This window comes from Embiotoca jacksoni, unplaced genomic scaffold (genome assembly GCF_022577435.1).
Source record: "Embiotoca jacksoni isolate LCO1_2020_lvr unplaced genomic scaffold, fEmbJac1.0.p SCAF_67, whole genome shotgun sequence".
NCBI lineage: Eukaryota > Metazoa > Chordata > Actinopteri > Embiotocidae > Embiotoca > Embiotoca jacksoni.
The window spans coordinates 1,283,506-1,299,496 of NW_027185422.1; the positions used below are offsets into that span (position 1 = coordinate 1,283,506).

The following is a 15,991-nucleotide window of genomic DNA, read 5'->3' on the forward strand; positions in this document are numbered from 1 at the left end:
ATAATTTTAAAAAAGCTGCAGATTTTTGACTGTAAATGACTTTAGTTGATTAATCTGTTTACACAATGTTTGACTAAAGATATAGAAATGGTTCCAGCTCTACTCGATTAAAGCATGATGTGATATTAAATTGTGTTTATGTTAATTAATTGTAGAAGTGTAGTCCTGTATAAAACTTTGGACCCTTTCTGTCAAAACTCTACCCAAAGCTCCAATAATTAATCGATTTATGAACTGATTTGTTCATAAATTAATCATTTTTAGGTGAATATACAAAACAAAATGGGAGTAGAATTTTATATTTTGTGAATTGTAGGACCATCAACTGAATTTTTTTTATTTTATTTTTTTATTCTTCCCTGTTAATTGGACGATTCAAGCAAGTCAAATAAATAATGAACAAATTAACACATAAAAAAAAGAGCTAGAACAATCTAATGTGAAGATCTTCTGTTAGGCTGAATATATCTCGGTACTAAACAAGACATCTGAAGTCATCAACTTTTACTGTTTACAGACATTTTATTAGCAGAATGATAGATTCATTAATCATGAAAATAAGTGGCAGGTAATCAATAACCAGAATAATTTTCACTGCTGAATCGTCTTCTATCATCTATGTGTTCATTAATTAAGATCATTTGCTGAAATACTCTATTTTGGTTGGTTTCTTTTTAAAGCAATGCCTCAGATATTACCCCACTTTTATTTTCCCGTCCTTCACACTTTATGTGTCCGTTTCCTGTGTTGATCCACCTCGCAGGATAAACACTGGCAGTGCTCTCGTCTCTCTTCTGTCTCTCTCTCCTTAAGCCTCTTTTCCTAAAAGCTGACTGGGCTGTAGAAATGTTCACATCACCCAAAACAAATTTGAGGGTTTAATCATCTAACTGGTGAACGCTGCCACCCCAAATACACCAAAAAATAAACCTTGGCTCGAGCGCTGATCCCTCTGCAATCTCACTCGCCCCTTCGATTTTTACAGGAGGAATCCAGTGTCGGTATTTCCTCACGGGACACTTTGGAAGGATGGACGGATACCAAAGCGACTGCAGCAAAACGTGAGATAGTCACGCTTTGGGCCGTCGAGGCGTGAAAGTTTCACGTTTTCCTGTAGTGGACGAAAATGAAACCCACTGCATACTTACAGCCGTGTGATTTACAGGAAAATGAAAGTTTTAGCAAATCAAAACACGTGGCTGGAGTTCGGAAACAAAAAAAAACAACTCAAGAAAAGCATTGTCACCTCCTGGATTCAAACTACATCATCCTGTATGGCCAGTCTGCCACTAATATCTGCAAAAAAAAATGTCCCTTTGTATTGGTCTCATATGACTGATAATGACATGACATTTAGGTGCGTGTAAGTTTCACGCATTACAAAACGTGTAACTTTTACGCCTTGACGGCCCAAAGCGTGGTTATCTCAAGTGTTTTAGTTGTTTGCCGTAGTGGGACCGGCGTGTCTATTTCAGGCTTTGTCGTGATACCGGGTTGGACACAGAACTACCATCGACTTTAACTCAGCACATTGATGTAACACAGACTGACAATTTACGAGGATAATTAGGAGTCGATGAAGCTGCGTTTCCTTAATTTGGAGCGCAGCAGGGACTCAGGTGTGAGCGGGCTGTCGGCCACGGCGGCATATCAAGCTCATCCGTCTGCACACGGGCAGCAGGATGTTTGGTGCCGGTCCAAACTGTGTTGTGTTCTGATGAGAGGCAGAGGAGGAGTCGTGTAGAAAACCTTTCATCCTGCCAACACTCTCACGTCAACTTGTCTGTGCTAATTATTTTTTTTTTGTGTGATATGATTTGGCAGAACAGGAGGGAACTGATGCTCGGATTCAGTTTGAGAAATGTGTTACCACACATCTGCAAAACAATTGTTTTTATTCAGGAAAGGAGGAAAGAAACCCGTCATTTTTTTTTTCCATCATTTATGTTCCTTTTGAAGTTGACCAAAAGTTGGAGGCAAAACTCAGGAAAAAATCTAAATGCATTTCTGTGTAACCACCCAAAATGTTGCTTTGGACACGTGGACGAAAGGGCAGTCGATGCTAAAACTTTCAGAACCATTGCAAACTAAAAAACAAAAATGTAAACAAAATCAATTCCAAAAGCGACAAGAAGTCAATGCAAATGTGCTAAGATGGGTTCTCTTTTACTTTCTCTTTTAACAGCTCGAACAGCTGGTGTTTTGTATGAACTGAAATCTAATTATAATTAATTAGATTACAATCGAGGGGAAAAAGCTGTTCGCATCTAACCAGCAAGAAAACCAAAAGAAAGAAAACTTATTTACAGCTGGAGAATAAGCCCTACCTAATAATATGAGCAGCATGAATGTTAACATCGCAAAAAAAAAAAGTCAGTGACTGCTCCTGTTGCGCGGGAACAGTGCGCAGCACCGTGACGTGCACGAAGCACAGATAAGTTGTAAAACTTCGTGAGTAAGTAATCCCAGTTTCATCGCTTGATCAAAGTCAACACCAGACTTCCACGTTTTTTTTTAACAGTGATTCTTTACACACCTTAAGCAGAGAGTGAACCTCAAAGTTTGCGACGGATGAAGTGAGTTCGTGTTATCGTTTTGTGTGACGCCATTTCAGTAAAACGGGGTCAAAGAATCTGTGCATTTTGCATCGAGAAACACGATGAAGCGGTTCAGCAATTTATGACAGATGAGAATAAAAATTTTTTTTTTAAAAAAAAGTCTCTCAGGCTTCCGATTTCAGGATAATCTCTTCACGCCAATTAAGAAAGGAAACAGTGTGTTGTGCGCAGCATGTGAAATACCTTTGTACTATTGTGGGTCGAGCTAATTTGCACATAATTCTTTGCCCAAAAAGAACGCAGAAGGAAGAAAAAAAAAACTCAATTTCAACTCCCTGCATCTGAAGTAACATTGAATAAAGACGAAATAAAATAAAAGTACACAGCTCAAGAATCCTGAAGACCCCATCGAAACGTCTCCCTGTTAACAAGAATCATTGTGAAAACATGGCGGCTGTTTCTGTCTTCTGATTGGCCAGACTTCACCGCTGTCTACAGACCCCCCTACGTAAAAATGCCCAACTTTACACACAAAATAAAAAATGGTTTTGGTTTCTGTAGCTAATTTCCCCATTCTTGATAAATGTTCGATGGGTGAATTTGGACATAGATTCAACCATTTAAATATTACTTCAGTTTAAAAAGAAGCGTTTGGAGTCACGTATTATTACAATGTCCAGTAGCTGCTAAAACCAGTCTGTGGTTTTTAGTCTGATTGTTCAGTTTGCAACAGAGTTCGAATGACAGCTTTACAACGTGCTCAATGCAGAGACATCAGAGTTTGAAAAGGGTTTAAAGTGTACTTTGTAAAAAGTTCAAGTTTATTTTTTTGGTCATTTCCTGGATTGAAACCAAATGATTTAAATCTCCAGGTGTGAAAGCGATCTAAAAGTTTGGCCAGAGACTGAATGTGGATCTTTACATCAGTCAAACACCTTCATGTTTTTCCAATGTTTCTCTATATTTGCATTTTTTTAAATTTTTTTTTTTTTTTTTTAATTTCATACCACTCGATGTGTTGTAAGCATCTCCTGTTTGTAATCATAAAATAGCGCCGACATAGAGAGCAGTCATGTTCACCTCCAGGGGGGATCGATAGGAGGCTCAGCTTCCACAAAAACAACACCACACCCACAATATTACAAAATTCATCCAATAATTTAAACGTCAGTTTAAAATTATATAAAATCTAAAACTCCCACTATTACAGCATGCAAACCTACATGTACCTTCTTCAAAACGAGAGATCTGAAGGAAAAAAACTGCCTACAGCTTGTTTCTCCAAATAGACATAAAGAGTGAAGTAACACTTTGAAGTTTTATCAGCGTAACATCTCGCCTCAAAGATCTAAAGACACAAACTTTCATAGTGAAATTCAAAGCGCTTGCAGTTTAAATATAACGCGAGACGTCTTTCCGTATCAGCGTGACTCTTTATCCTATTGTAGACGAAGGCAGCCAGTAGTAAGTGATGTAAATAGCAATATGAGGGGGCAGAAAGCTTCATCTCTCATATGGAAATCTATAGATCTATAGATCTGTAGCCCCCGTGGTCAGTTCACTGCTGAGTCGTGGGCTCCTCTGTTTCCTCTTCGGTAATTGAAAGCATGCGTTTGTTTCGTGGACCAAAAAAGTTTAAACTCTTTAGTATCGTATGGTGTTTGCGATAAATGTAAAGCGGTTTGTTTTTAATTGTAACTGCAGCCACAATGAGAATTTTAAATGAAATTCTTACAAATAAAAAAAAAAAAACAGGAACTGTCACAATTAAAATGTGTAATTTGCGCACCGAACTGTGTTAAAGGAGTAGTTCAACATTTTGGGGAAAATTAATTGTTTTTTTTTATCTTTTTGTACTTTTTACTGCGTTTTAAAAAAAAAAAAAAAAAAAAAATTTTTTATGTGTGTTCGATTTTTGCGCCGACTTTTCTAAAAAATTGCGATGTAAAGCCACGCTTTGGAGCCATCTAAGTGTCAAAGCTACACGTTTTAAAAAGCGTGAAACTTATACTCCCATATAATGTCAAAGGACATTTTTATGTGGCCGATGAGGTTCGATTCCAGGAGGTAACGATGTTTTCATGAGTTGTTCTTTGTTTCCAAACCCAAAACATATTCCTATAAATCTCACGGGTCTAAGCATGCAGCAGTTTTTCATTTTCGTCCTCAAACAGGAAAACGTGTAACTTTCCCGCCAAGACAGCGTAAGGCGTGACTATCTCACGTTTTGGTGCGGTGGACCAGCGTGTCTATTTCACGTTTTTCCCGTGATACCCGGTGCAGAGCTGTGCTAATTGTAAATGGGGAAAATAGTTATGTGAAGATACTTTTATGCCGTAATACTTTCAGCAGAGCTTTCTTTTGACTCAATCTTTTTTTGGCGGAAGAATTTGCTAAAAAATTGCAAGCTCCCAGCAAATGTTGGGAGATCGCTTGAATTTGCGTTAGTTATCGTGATTGCAAGATTTTCTGGAGGTACTGTCGACTGCAGCGGGATTATAAACCCAAACACACTACCAAGAAGCAAGTTTAGGTTTAGTACATCTGCTCTGCTCTGACATAAGACAATGACGTTATGCTGATTTCACTGAAAAAACCCTGAAGCAGATGGCGAATCCGGGGTGGAGCGGCGCTTCGAGGCCGAATCGGAGGTCGACAGTCATCTGTGCCGATCCTTACAGAGTCTTTTTGTATTTTTATGCCTCAGATCTGGGGCGGCTGTGGCCTAAAGGTCAGAAAAGTGCACTTGTTACCGAAAAGGGACCAGCTGGAGAAATGAACGAGCAGCAGCGGTCCTCCTCTTCATCACCGTCCCCGCGGAGCGCCCTCGAGCAAGGCACTAAATCTTAAACGAAGCCTGTCAAAAGTTCAGCTCAGGGAGAAATTAGGATTTAAAGACTTCCAGAATTTCACACGGCACATTATTAATAGACATGATTGCCCACAAGCACGGAGTCTGATGTTTATTTAGATTTAAACTCTAGCTGGGGTCTTTTTTTTTTTTTTGCTTGTCTTTTTCCTGATAAGCATCTTTATTTTTGAGTTACTGTTGACCATATACGAGAAAAATGCCTGTAAAACATCCACTTTAAGGCTGTGGAGGACGTATTTTATATTACTCAAACGATAAAGACTTTCAGACAACTTTCGATTTTCAAAAAAATCTATTTTTTTTCTGTAGTTGGCCAGTAAATGTACGATTAGGGGTCAGATTTATTGACAAAATTAAATATGGGTTTCGGCCTACCTTCTTCCTGATGAGGCAATTTGTTTCAAGTCACTATCCTCCACCACTATGAATTAATTTCCACTTAAATTAGTGATTTGTTCTCTTATTCTTCGGCCTATTTTTTTCATTGTGCTAAAAAGAAATATGATGACATTAATATATGATGACAGTTTGTTCCTCAGTTTTTGTTTTATACTTGTAAAAGCTTTGTTTCTGTGCAACGGCAACATGGAGGGCGTCCAGAAGCCACGGAGGCTAACAATTTAGCGCGCTAGCAGGCAGATAAAATAATGCAGGAAATGTAAAGTCACGGAGTCCATTGGCAAGATAAACGTTTTCCTCAGACGTAGGCTATTATCTAAGTTACGAAGATGAACTCTACGTGACTAAAATTACAATATACATGTATTAGCTGAACATCCATCCAACCAAACATGAACTTCCATGACCTCTGACCTTTCTTTAAACGTCAGCAAACAACGTCACAACTCGTGAACTCGAGGCTTGTAGAAAATATAGAATTCTGACGTGAATACCACAAGAGGGCGCCGTTCATATGGACTTGTCCTGTGTACACGGTAAATACAATATAGGAAATACCTGTTTGAACGCAACATAAATGCAGGGACAGCGGAGCACTTTCTCTAAAAGATTCCTCCAGCTCCGCTGTCACAAGGACAGATACAGAAGATCATTCCAGATACAGGAGATCATTCCAGATACAGGAGATCATTCCTGCCCACTGCAATAAGACTGTACAATAACTCACCTCTGGCAAAATCCATCACAGTACAATAACACTGTTGACTGTGTTTCTTGGTTTGTTTGTATATAATATATATAGATATATACTGTACTGTATAAACTGCATTTTATATTTTATATTTATATATTTTTTACTGCTATTTACTGCTATTTTATTGCTTTTCTATTATTCTATTCTATTCTATTATTTTATTCTATTATTTCTATTATTATCTTATTGTTTCTGTATGCTGCTGTAGCGAAAAAAATTTCCCCTCGGGGATTAATAAAGTAAATACCTACCTACCTACCTAAATCTGAATAAACCTCTTTTAAAACAAGATTTTTAGAGACATTTATGGTCCATTAAATGCAGGTGTGACCAATGATGTTAATGATGTTATGACTCTTCTGCTAATCTTTGTAGTGTTTTTATAGTTGATGGACACAAAAAATCCAGACATTTAATAATACTTGTGTTCTGCATTTGTTTTGCAGCCAGATAAACATTTAGGTGTTTTACAAGGAAGTTGGTGTTTCCAGCTTGTCAAACATGGCTGTATGAGCAGCAGGTATCTGTTGAGTGTCCGCCGCTGCTTCTCGGAGGCTCTCGTGCTTCATTTGTTTTGTTTTTTTTCACGACTGCATAACTTACACTTAAAGTTTATGCGCCGTCTGTGACGGAGGAGGCTTCGCAGGCCCATCGGTGGGACCGGCGTGTTCCTCAGTCGACTCTCTGCTTTAAACTCTTTTTCACAGTGTGAAGCTCTTTTTTAGGAAGATTTAGTGATTATTAAATTGTAGACTTACCGTCAGTATTTCCAGACACTGTGTTTGTCTATAGTTTGTGGAAATGTGTTGAATAAGGCATGTTTGTGGCCTGTCAATCAAACCAGACATGCCCCCCAAAATCACAGCTTTTTGAGGCCTAATATCTAATTAATGACAGGATTATTTTCAAATGGACCACCGGGGACCTAATAAGAAGGAGTGACTTTTCCTAACAAAACCATAATGACTTGTTAAAAAAATTTATTGACTTTGTATTTGATGAGAGAAGTTGAATGGGAGTCTATGGAGCCGAAAGCTTTTTTGGAGCCGACCTCCAGTGGCACTCGGTGGTATTGCAGCTTAAGACACTTTACTTTTCAGACCCGGAACCTTACGTCCACCTTTATATACCGAATATGGTGAGAACCACAAGGACGTTGTGCCCCACCTACCTGCACCCCAGACATGTCAATCAACACAGACCCGCCCCCAAACACAACCCTGAGGACAAACATCTAATTTAATGATGGTATTATTATTTTTAGAAGGACCACCGCAACACTGATCAGAAGGAGGGAATTTAGCTAAAGACACCATAATAACTTGATCTCATCAAAGAAGTTGATGCTGCTTCTTTTTTTTTACGGGAGCCTATTGGAGCCAGAGGTTTGTTGGAGCCAGCCCCTAGTGGCCGTCAGTGGTATTGCACATTAAGGCACTTATCCATTGGCTTTGCTATTCAGACCTGGAGACTGTGTCTGTTTTTATGTACACCGTGTTTGTTAATTAATGTCCAAACACCTGCACCTGTTGTTTTCTGTGAGCTCGTGCGCTCTTATCACAAGCGAAGCAGCAGTTTTATCACTTTGCTTCCTGACAGCACGTTCAGACTACCGTATCTTCATTGCAGCAAACTCCCTACTGACAACCACAGAGGAGGTTTTTTTTTCAATATTTGTCTGACACAGAACTTTTTAAGCATGAAACATTTGGAACCGGCTGCTGCAAACATCCACTATTATGATAAATATGTTTGCCTCTGTTTACATATTCTGTATCACACGCTGGTCTCAGACAGGTGTGGGAACAAAATACCTTTTAAGAAGTGACTCTGACTTCAAAACACCAGAAGGAGATGAGAAGCAGAGGGTGAGAGAGAGGAGTGAAGAGGACGAGGAAAGTACTGTTGGTAGTAACCGCGAAAAAGCAAACGTTTGACAAAGACTGATTGGCTTCAGTGTGCGAGCGAGAGAAACAGATCCGAGCTGCATGTCTCCATCCAGCCGTAAAATAAATCTCCCCCCGCATTCACATGTAAATAAATGAGGGTTCCGCCGGCTCCTGCAACGCACCAGTGATTTAGCCTGGTGTATCCAATTTGTTAAAAGCTTTTTTTCTAACTTCAAACAATCACCGGGACAAGAAAAATCATTATGGTAGCAGTCATAAGTCAAATGTTTGATTGACAGGTGACCTTTTGGGACTGACTCTCAAAGACCATAAAAAAAAATCTCTGCAAGCTCGTGTAAGCGGTCTCTGATGTCCAGTCTTTGCAGGTCCACATTCAGTTTGAGGTTCCGTTCAACTCATTCGGAGACAAAGTCGGAGAGTTTTTTTGCAGATTGATGCATCAAAGTTGCTGCTCGGCCTCCGTTTATTTGGCGCTCGTGATTCATGCGTGTTCGTGTTCATGTTTGGTATATTTGTGTGTTGTCTGGACGCCGACCAGCCTCGACCTCTTGCCAGGGGATGAAGAGCCGCGTTCTGTCCGGGAGGATTTGAGTGAAAGATGGCAGGACATTGGAGCTATTTCCCCAAAAAACTGTTGATCTCATTATTGGCAAGATAACTTAACATGTAGGTGGAAAAAATAGCTGAACTGTGTTCTCTGCAATCTGAAAACTACTTTTTAAGTGACTGAGGAAGCTGCTGGTAGTTTAATAAAAGTTAAACACGTACGCTTTCTGGTGATGGTTAAAAGAACCAAAATGTACAAAACGAAATGGGATTTAATCGTGGACTGGATATAAAAGTGAATGTCGCTTCTGGTTCTGAAAAATGAGATCAATGCAGAAGTACTTAAAGCTGCAATACCACCGAGTGCCACCAGAGGTCGGCTCCAAAAAGGCTTTGGCTCCATAGACTCCCATTCGAGTTCTCTCATCAAATACAAAGGCAGTACATTTTTTCTACAAGTCGTTAAGGTGTCGTTAGTAATTCCTTCTTATTATACTTCTGGTGGTCCACCTGAAAATAATCCAGTAATAAAATTAGATATTAGGCCTCAAAAAGCTGTATTTTTGGGGGAGCGGGGGGTCTGTTTGATTGACAGGCCTCTGTGGTAGCAGTCAGGTTTCCAGGTATCGTTGGGCGGGGTGTAGTGTCCTCGGGTTCCCAATCAGTTCCAGTCGGATCCAGCCTTTGCTCCTCCCCCCTCTCTTCCAAATATGGTCACTTCTGGCTCCAAAAGTAGCAAGATGGCGACGGCCAAAATCCAAACTTCAGAACGGCGGCTCTCAAAATCCAACGGGTGACGTCGCTGCTGGTCGCCGCTTGGATTCAAGTCTTACAAATTACACCTTTTAATAAGACTTTATTGGTATGGCACTTTAAATAGAAATAAAATTTAACCCGAGTAAATAAAATACGAAAACAGCGTAAGAATATGCTAACGAATAAGACCGACTAAACTGTATAAATTAAAAGACTAAATTAAATAAAACTCTCAAATAGAATAAAAAATGACATTAAGCTTTAAGTATTAGATTTCATCACCGTCCCTGGACACTGATTTGCTCAAATAAGAAGGATCTTAACTTCCTGTCGGGAACGTAGAACTAAATCAGACTCCTAAATCAGTTCTTTTTTTTTTTTTTACAAGAATTAATCCTGCCGTGGAAAAAAACACAAAAACACCTTTTTTAATTAATTTTTTTGCTCTGTGTGACGTAAGAATATTTCTCATGTAACACTGATATAACGAGACTACAGTGTTTACATGAGTCAGTATTACTGCTGAAATCCGATCATAGAGTAATTCTTTATTACAAACAGTATAACACACAGAAGGACACACACACACACACACACACACACACACACACACACACACACACACTCTCTCTCTGCAGTGGAAAACACAGACTGTACGTGTTGTTAGTTATCTGTCAAGTTTTGTTTGGCAGAGCATCAGCATTTCCTCTGCAGGATTTATGCAGCTCACACACTATTAATTCATCTGCACACACACACACACACACACACACACACACACACACACACACACACACAGGGAGTGTTGGCTGGTTGGTTTAAGCAGCTTATCTTGACCCTGTGTTTTCAACCGTCATTCATAACCTTGACTTTCCCCCCGTTTACTGGCTCAAAATACGTTCCTGCACCCCGTTACCAAAAACAAATGAAAGAATAAATAATTAAACATAAACAGTGAAAAAAAAAAAAAAAAGAGAGAAAAGATATTCAGCTTGTGGAAGGAACCTCCTTTGATTGCAGGCGTTTTGCTTGGACGGTTTGAGGGAGTATTGTGACTGTATGTTCAGGACTTTCCATTTCTAAATGGGATGACAAGAAATCTTACAGGCTCTTAAATATATCAGATAAAGCAGAAACTTGTCATTTAAGCATGAAAAAAATGATTTATGCTTTTGTTGTGGTTTTTTGTTTGTTTTTGTACAGTAATCTTAATAGGATTAATATTTTATACAAAACCCACATAGGTTTTCCATCAGCGTGCAATCTCAGGTTGGTTTTTTGCAAGAGAAGGTGGTTTTAGCCAAAATTCTGGGAATGTCATCCCGACCTTAGTTTGTTTGGTATTAATAAAAATAAATATAATAATGTGCATTTTTTTTTTTGTTCGCATCTGTGTCATAAATAGTTAATTTGCTGACACCCGTTTTCACAATGCAATTTTTTTTTCTATGTTTTAAGAGTTTTTCGAAATAGAGATCCCGAAAATACTGTGACAGGACTGTGAGCGCTGATAATGAGACCTGGCGCCTTAAGCAGCTTTAAGATATAAATTATATTTATTTTATGATTTTTCTCTGCAGGTCGACGCCCGACATCCGACCTGTAACTTTCTGTTGGAGGTGGAGAGGGACCAGACGGAGTGTGTGAAGCGGCTGCGGGAGGAGGAGGCCGCCGGCAGCCATAAAGGTCTCAAATAATCACTCAACACTTCCTCTGTAAACACTTTTGTGAAGCCGAGCTTGATTTTTAAAGGATAATTCCAGTTTATTTCCCTTTCATTGTGGTTCTGTGGGTCTCTACGTCCGTCTGGGACAACCCGACGAATAAACGGATCAACCTGCATGTTCAACACAAACTCTGCTGGAAATGTTTTTGTATTTTATTTGCTCCCTGGATGGAAACCACTAAATGCAGCTGGTTGTCCGATGCAGCTAATTTACCCGTTTACATCCAGTCATACTCGAAAACATTCATTTAAAATTTTTAAAAAAATTTTAAAGCTGCGGGGAGGCTGAAATATTATCAAGTTATTATTTAAAAACAGGAGAAATGTTGCAAAATGTGAAATCTGCAGCCTGAATGCTGATATCAAAATGTTTACATGTATGTGCATGTATATTCATGCCGTGAGGACGTGACCGGCTCTCGTACTGCGGTTTAATCCCACAGGTTGTTTTCTGTCCAGTTTTCTACACAAAATGAAAAAAGATCCGCAGTTCAGTTCAGGTCAATCTCGTTTATTGAGGAGATCCACTGAAAATCTGTGTGACGAAATGGATTCGATCTAAATCTGGAAATGAGACGCACCCGATTTAACCTTCCCTCAATTGACTAAACTCGTTTCATCTCATCCTCAAAAATGAGATTATTTCTCTGCCGGACAAAAACAATGATAAACACGTACTTTTTCTTTCTGTAGTTTAGATAGCAATCATACAGTTTATCTGGTCCTGATGCTGCGGGATATTTGATTTTGGTTTCCGTTGAATACGTACGGATAATCCTCCAATTATTCATTGGGACTCTGTGAAAACAATGAATACGGCATGCTGACCTTTTTTGGATAAATGACTGCACTGAAACATTAAACCTAAGAAGTATATCACTCATTTTGTATGTTTCTTATACAGAGTTTATTCTTTCCAAGGACGTAAACTAAACTTAAACTGACGTTACATATTCTTAAATGCCCCCCAACTTTTAGCAGTTTGTTAATCACAAAGTTCCCATTCTGTTTTTTTACAGGCTTTGGTATATTAATGGTATTTCTACTATGTACACACTTTAAAGCCAAAGCGAAGACATTTAGACAAAAAAAAAAAAATCATGAATATGTTAATAACTAATATGACTTCATAAATTCATGTTTGCGTTGTTCTTACCTCGAGGGCAGTGGAGTCTCTGGAAATGGAAATTTTAGACGTAGAGACTGAGTTAAGGTCTGAAATCTACAAAAAGCTCCTTGGAGGAAACTGAAAGAAACTGAACTCAGCTCCCAGTTTTTACTTTGAAATAAACTTAATGTGAACACGAGATTTGTTGTTCTCAAAAAATGTTGACTTATCCTTTTTGAAGACGAGTTTCCAAACTGTAAAAATGTAACCCACTTCTTGCATGGTTACCCCGGCAACGAACATCCCTCCACGTCTTTTAAAACGAGACCACAACTGCGTATTGAATCTAGTTTAGTTTGAAACCTCAAAAGAAAGATGAGCAAACTTTCCCTTTCGCCTATTTTGAACTTTTAACCGCGCGTCCGTGTCTACGAGGCAAACGTAACAACCGTCACGTCCAGGCTGCATTTACAACACGGTGATATTGACGGTCTCATCTGTGAAGCAAAAAGCCTGTGAAAAATGCTTTAATTCAGCTGTTCTTTTTATTTGTATTTATTTATCTGAGGCCGAAGCCACAAACGCGGTTCGTACTCGCTGGAGTTTCTCGTTAACAAGCCTGACTTTGCTCTCCACTGATGTGAGTTCTGGAGGCCGACCTCCCCCCCTCCCCCTCCCCTCCCCTCCCTCCCTCCCTCCCCCTCTCCTCCCCCCTGCTGTGTTAATTAAAGCTCAATGACACGAAGTAGAGCAAAATAATAACATGGCTCAAATCCTCTGCAGGGGAAAATGTGCTGGGGAGAGCAGTTTTAGTACAACAAGGCTGTCAGAAGTTCATCCGATGCTGCAGTAATGTTCAGCCTTCAAACGGTCCACATTTAGCCCGCTCGGCCTCGGAGGGAGTTGAACCTGTAACCTCACGGTTGTCGGTTGCAGTGCGAAATGTGAAACAACCGCAAATACCGTCCGTGCGTTCCAGTTTCCAGACTACCGCACTATTTAGTACGCCAAAAAACAGATTACTACTTCAAACTTAATGGAATAAAGTCACACGGTTCGTATTGAAGACGACCATTCAACTTTAAATGTATGAAATCGAAGTCGGTCAGCTTTTACTTTGCATTGAATGGAAAAAATTATATATTTTTTTTTAAAAAGAGCACAAAGCCGACAAAGAGGACTTCCCTCCAGATGTGTGCCCGCTGTGCTTTTCGGTGCGTCGTCACTTATGTTTTCAATGAGAGCGCACGGAGAATAAGGTTGGATCACTTAGCGGGAAGATGGACTTTTCTTCACGCACCGATGAGTTTGGTTCTGTGTTCGAGGCCATTTTTTACCCCAGAGACATCTCAGGCTGTCCCCCCCCCCCTCCCCTCCTTTTTCTCCCCCTCCTCTTCTGCCCTCGTTCGCCCTCATTGTTATTTCCTCTCTTTTTTCCCTTCACATCCTTTTTCCTGCTCCAAGTCTGAATTGATCATTTTCACTGTCCGGGAGTTCGAGTACGAGCTTCAGTTCCTACGTTAGAGATCCACGATGAAAAAGCCTCCCGTGTCCTTAACCTCTAAACCGCCAGAGAAAACATCAATGCAAAAAATAATTTAGAATATACAAAACAAAATGCCAAACGTATTGTCTTTTGCTAAACTAAGCTAACCAGCTGCTCACTAACTGATATGAGCTGCCAATTAGTATTTTCAACATATGACAGATGCTGTTGTTTTTTTTTTACTCATGAAGTTTTCTTTTTTTGGTTTTGACAGAGCCGGGATGTAAAGGAACCTGGGACAAGATAGCGTGCTGGGAGTGGGCGGAGTCTGGAGAGACCGTGACCATCCCGTGTCCTCGAGTCCTCAAGACCATCTTCGGCAGAAACGGTAGGCTCTTTACTCAGGAAGAGTTGATGGCTGAAAAAACTGTTAAGACAATGTTTTAGTTTTTTTATTGCGTTTTTCTCGCTCAGCTGAGGAAGAAAATTAGAATAAAATTAGAAAAAGATGACTCTGATGAGCTGGAGGACTAATTATAACAAGAAAAAACTGTTTCATATGAATAAATGACGATTGTTTAGACAGACTTAAAAACTGAATTTTTACAATGTTGATGTATTATTTAGTAATTATCAGGTTTCTACTGTCTGTTACTTAATGAAGGCGAAAATATTGCTTTTAATTTATACACATTACATTGTTGTTTTTTGTTACTAATACATGAATCGAGAGGATTTTGGTGGCTGTACTGAACTTTTGATTAAATATTTTATAGATTTACGTTACTACTTTTGCTTCGGTGCAATATTTCAACACGGTGCATGTTTCAGAAGTGATTTGCATTGAAATGTGTTTGATGGATTATGAATAATAATATCAAATTCTTGCTCAGGATGTAGCCTAACTCAGCCTCCGACTATCTGCAGACCACTTGTCACGTTATTTACTTAGAGATGAGCTTCAGCCAGCCAGTGTGTGTGTGTGTGTGTGTGTGTGTGTGTGTGTGTGTGTGTGTGTGTGAATGTGTGCGGTCACTTGACTCCCTCCTGAATCCATCAGATTTTTCCAGCCACTGACCAGATGGCAGTTTTTTGGGTTCCTGCTCTGACTCGTCCTCTTGATTTACATCGATGACTAAACATTACGTAATCACCCAGCGGTTCGTTCGGAGCCAAAAGCCCTCGCTTGATGCTTCCCGGTCTGGGACGCATCCCAACCCCCTAAAGTTACTGCATTTTTACTGAAATAGTAAAAAAAACAAAAAAACAAACCCATTATGTAAGATGAATATTTAACCTCAGCAGGATGTTCAGACACAGGAAGTTCCTGAGTTATTTTGTTTTTCTGTAGATTAATTAAAAATGCTGAGAAAACAAAAATATTAATGAGGGTTCCCCTTCACCCCCCCTTCACCCCCCCCCCCAAAGAAAGATAAAAAAAAAGAAAAAAAAAAGCCTTTGGCATAAATTAAGCCTATTGAACTTTTTTTAATCAATAATTTACATTTTAGAGGAGAACTTTCAACTCTGTATTTTGCTTTGCCTTTGATGCGTTTAACTAAACTCAGCAGTTTTTGTCCCACATTAACACACAGGAGGTTAAAACACCTGGTGATGATCCCACTGAGAATTAACAGTCAGCTCTGCAGCTCCTTCATAGCAACCTGAAGCGTGTAGTTTCTGGTCCTTCAGGGTGGTGGAAATAAAAGTTTTTATACAGTTCAGAGTAAAAAAAAAAAACGCCCGATGGGCATGAAACGGTTGAAGTCTTGCTGTTGGACGAAGGAACGAGACTAAAAAAGTCAAAGATGCACTAAGGAAGTTTTGTTTTGACCTAAAAATGGATAAAATTACCAAATGTTAGTTATTTTTAAAG

At 39.3% G+C, this 15,991-nt stretch overlaps 1 protein-coding gene across 1 annotated transcript in view; it reads left to right on the top strand.

Moving 5' to 3' along the window:
• LOC138214092 (vasoactive intestinal polypeptide receptor 2-like) overlaps positions 1-15,991 on the top strand; it is a 33,236-nt gene that overhangs the window by 597 nt on the left and 16,648 nt on the right. Inside the window, exons 2-3 of the mRNA XM_069175461.1 lie at positions 11,376-11,481; positions 14,390-14,503. Coding sequence (XP_069031562.1) covers positions 11,376-11,481; positions 14,390-14,503 — 220 coding nt within the window. The remainder of the gene's footprint in view (positions 1-11,375; positions 11,482-14,389; positions 14,504-15,991) is intronic.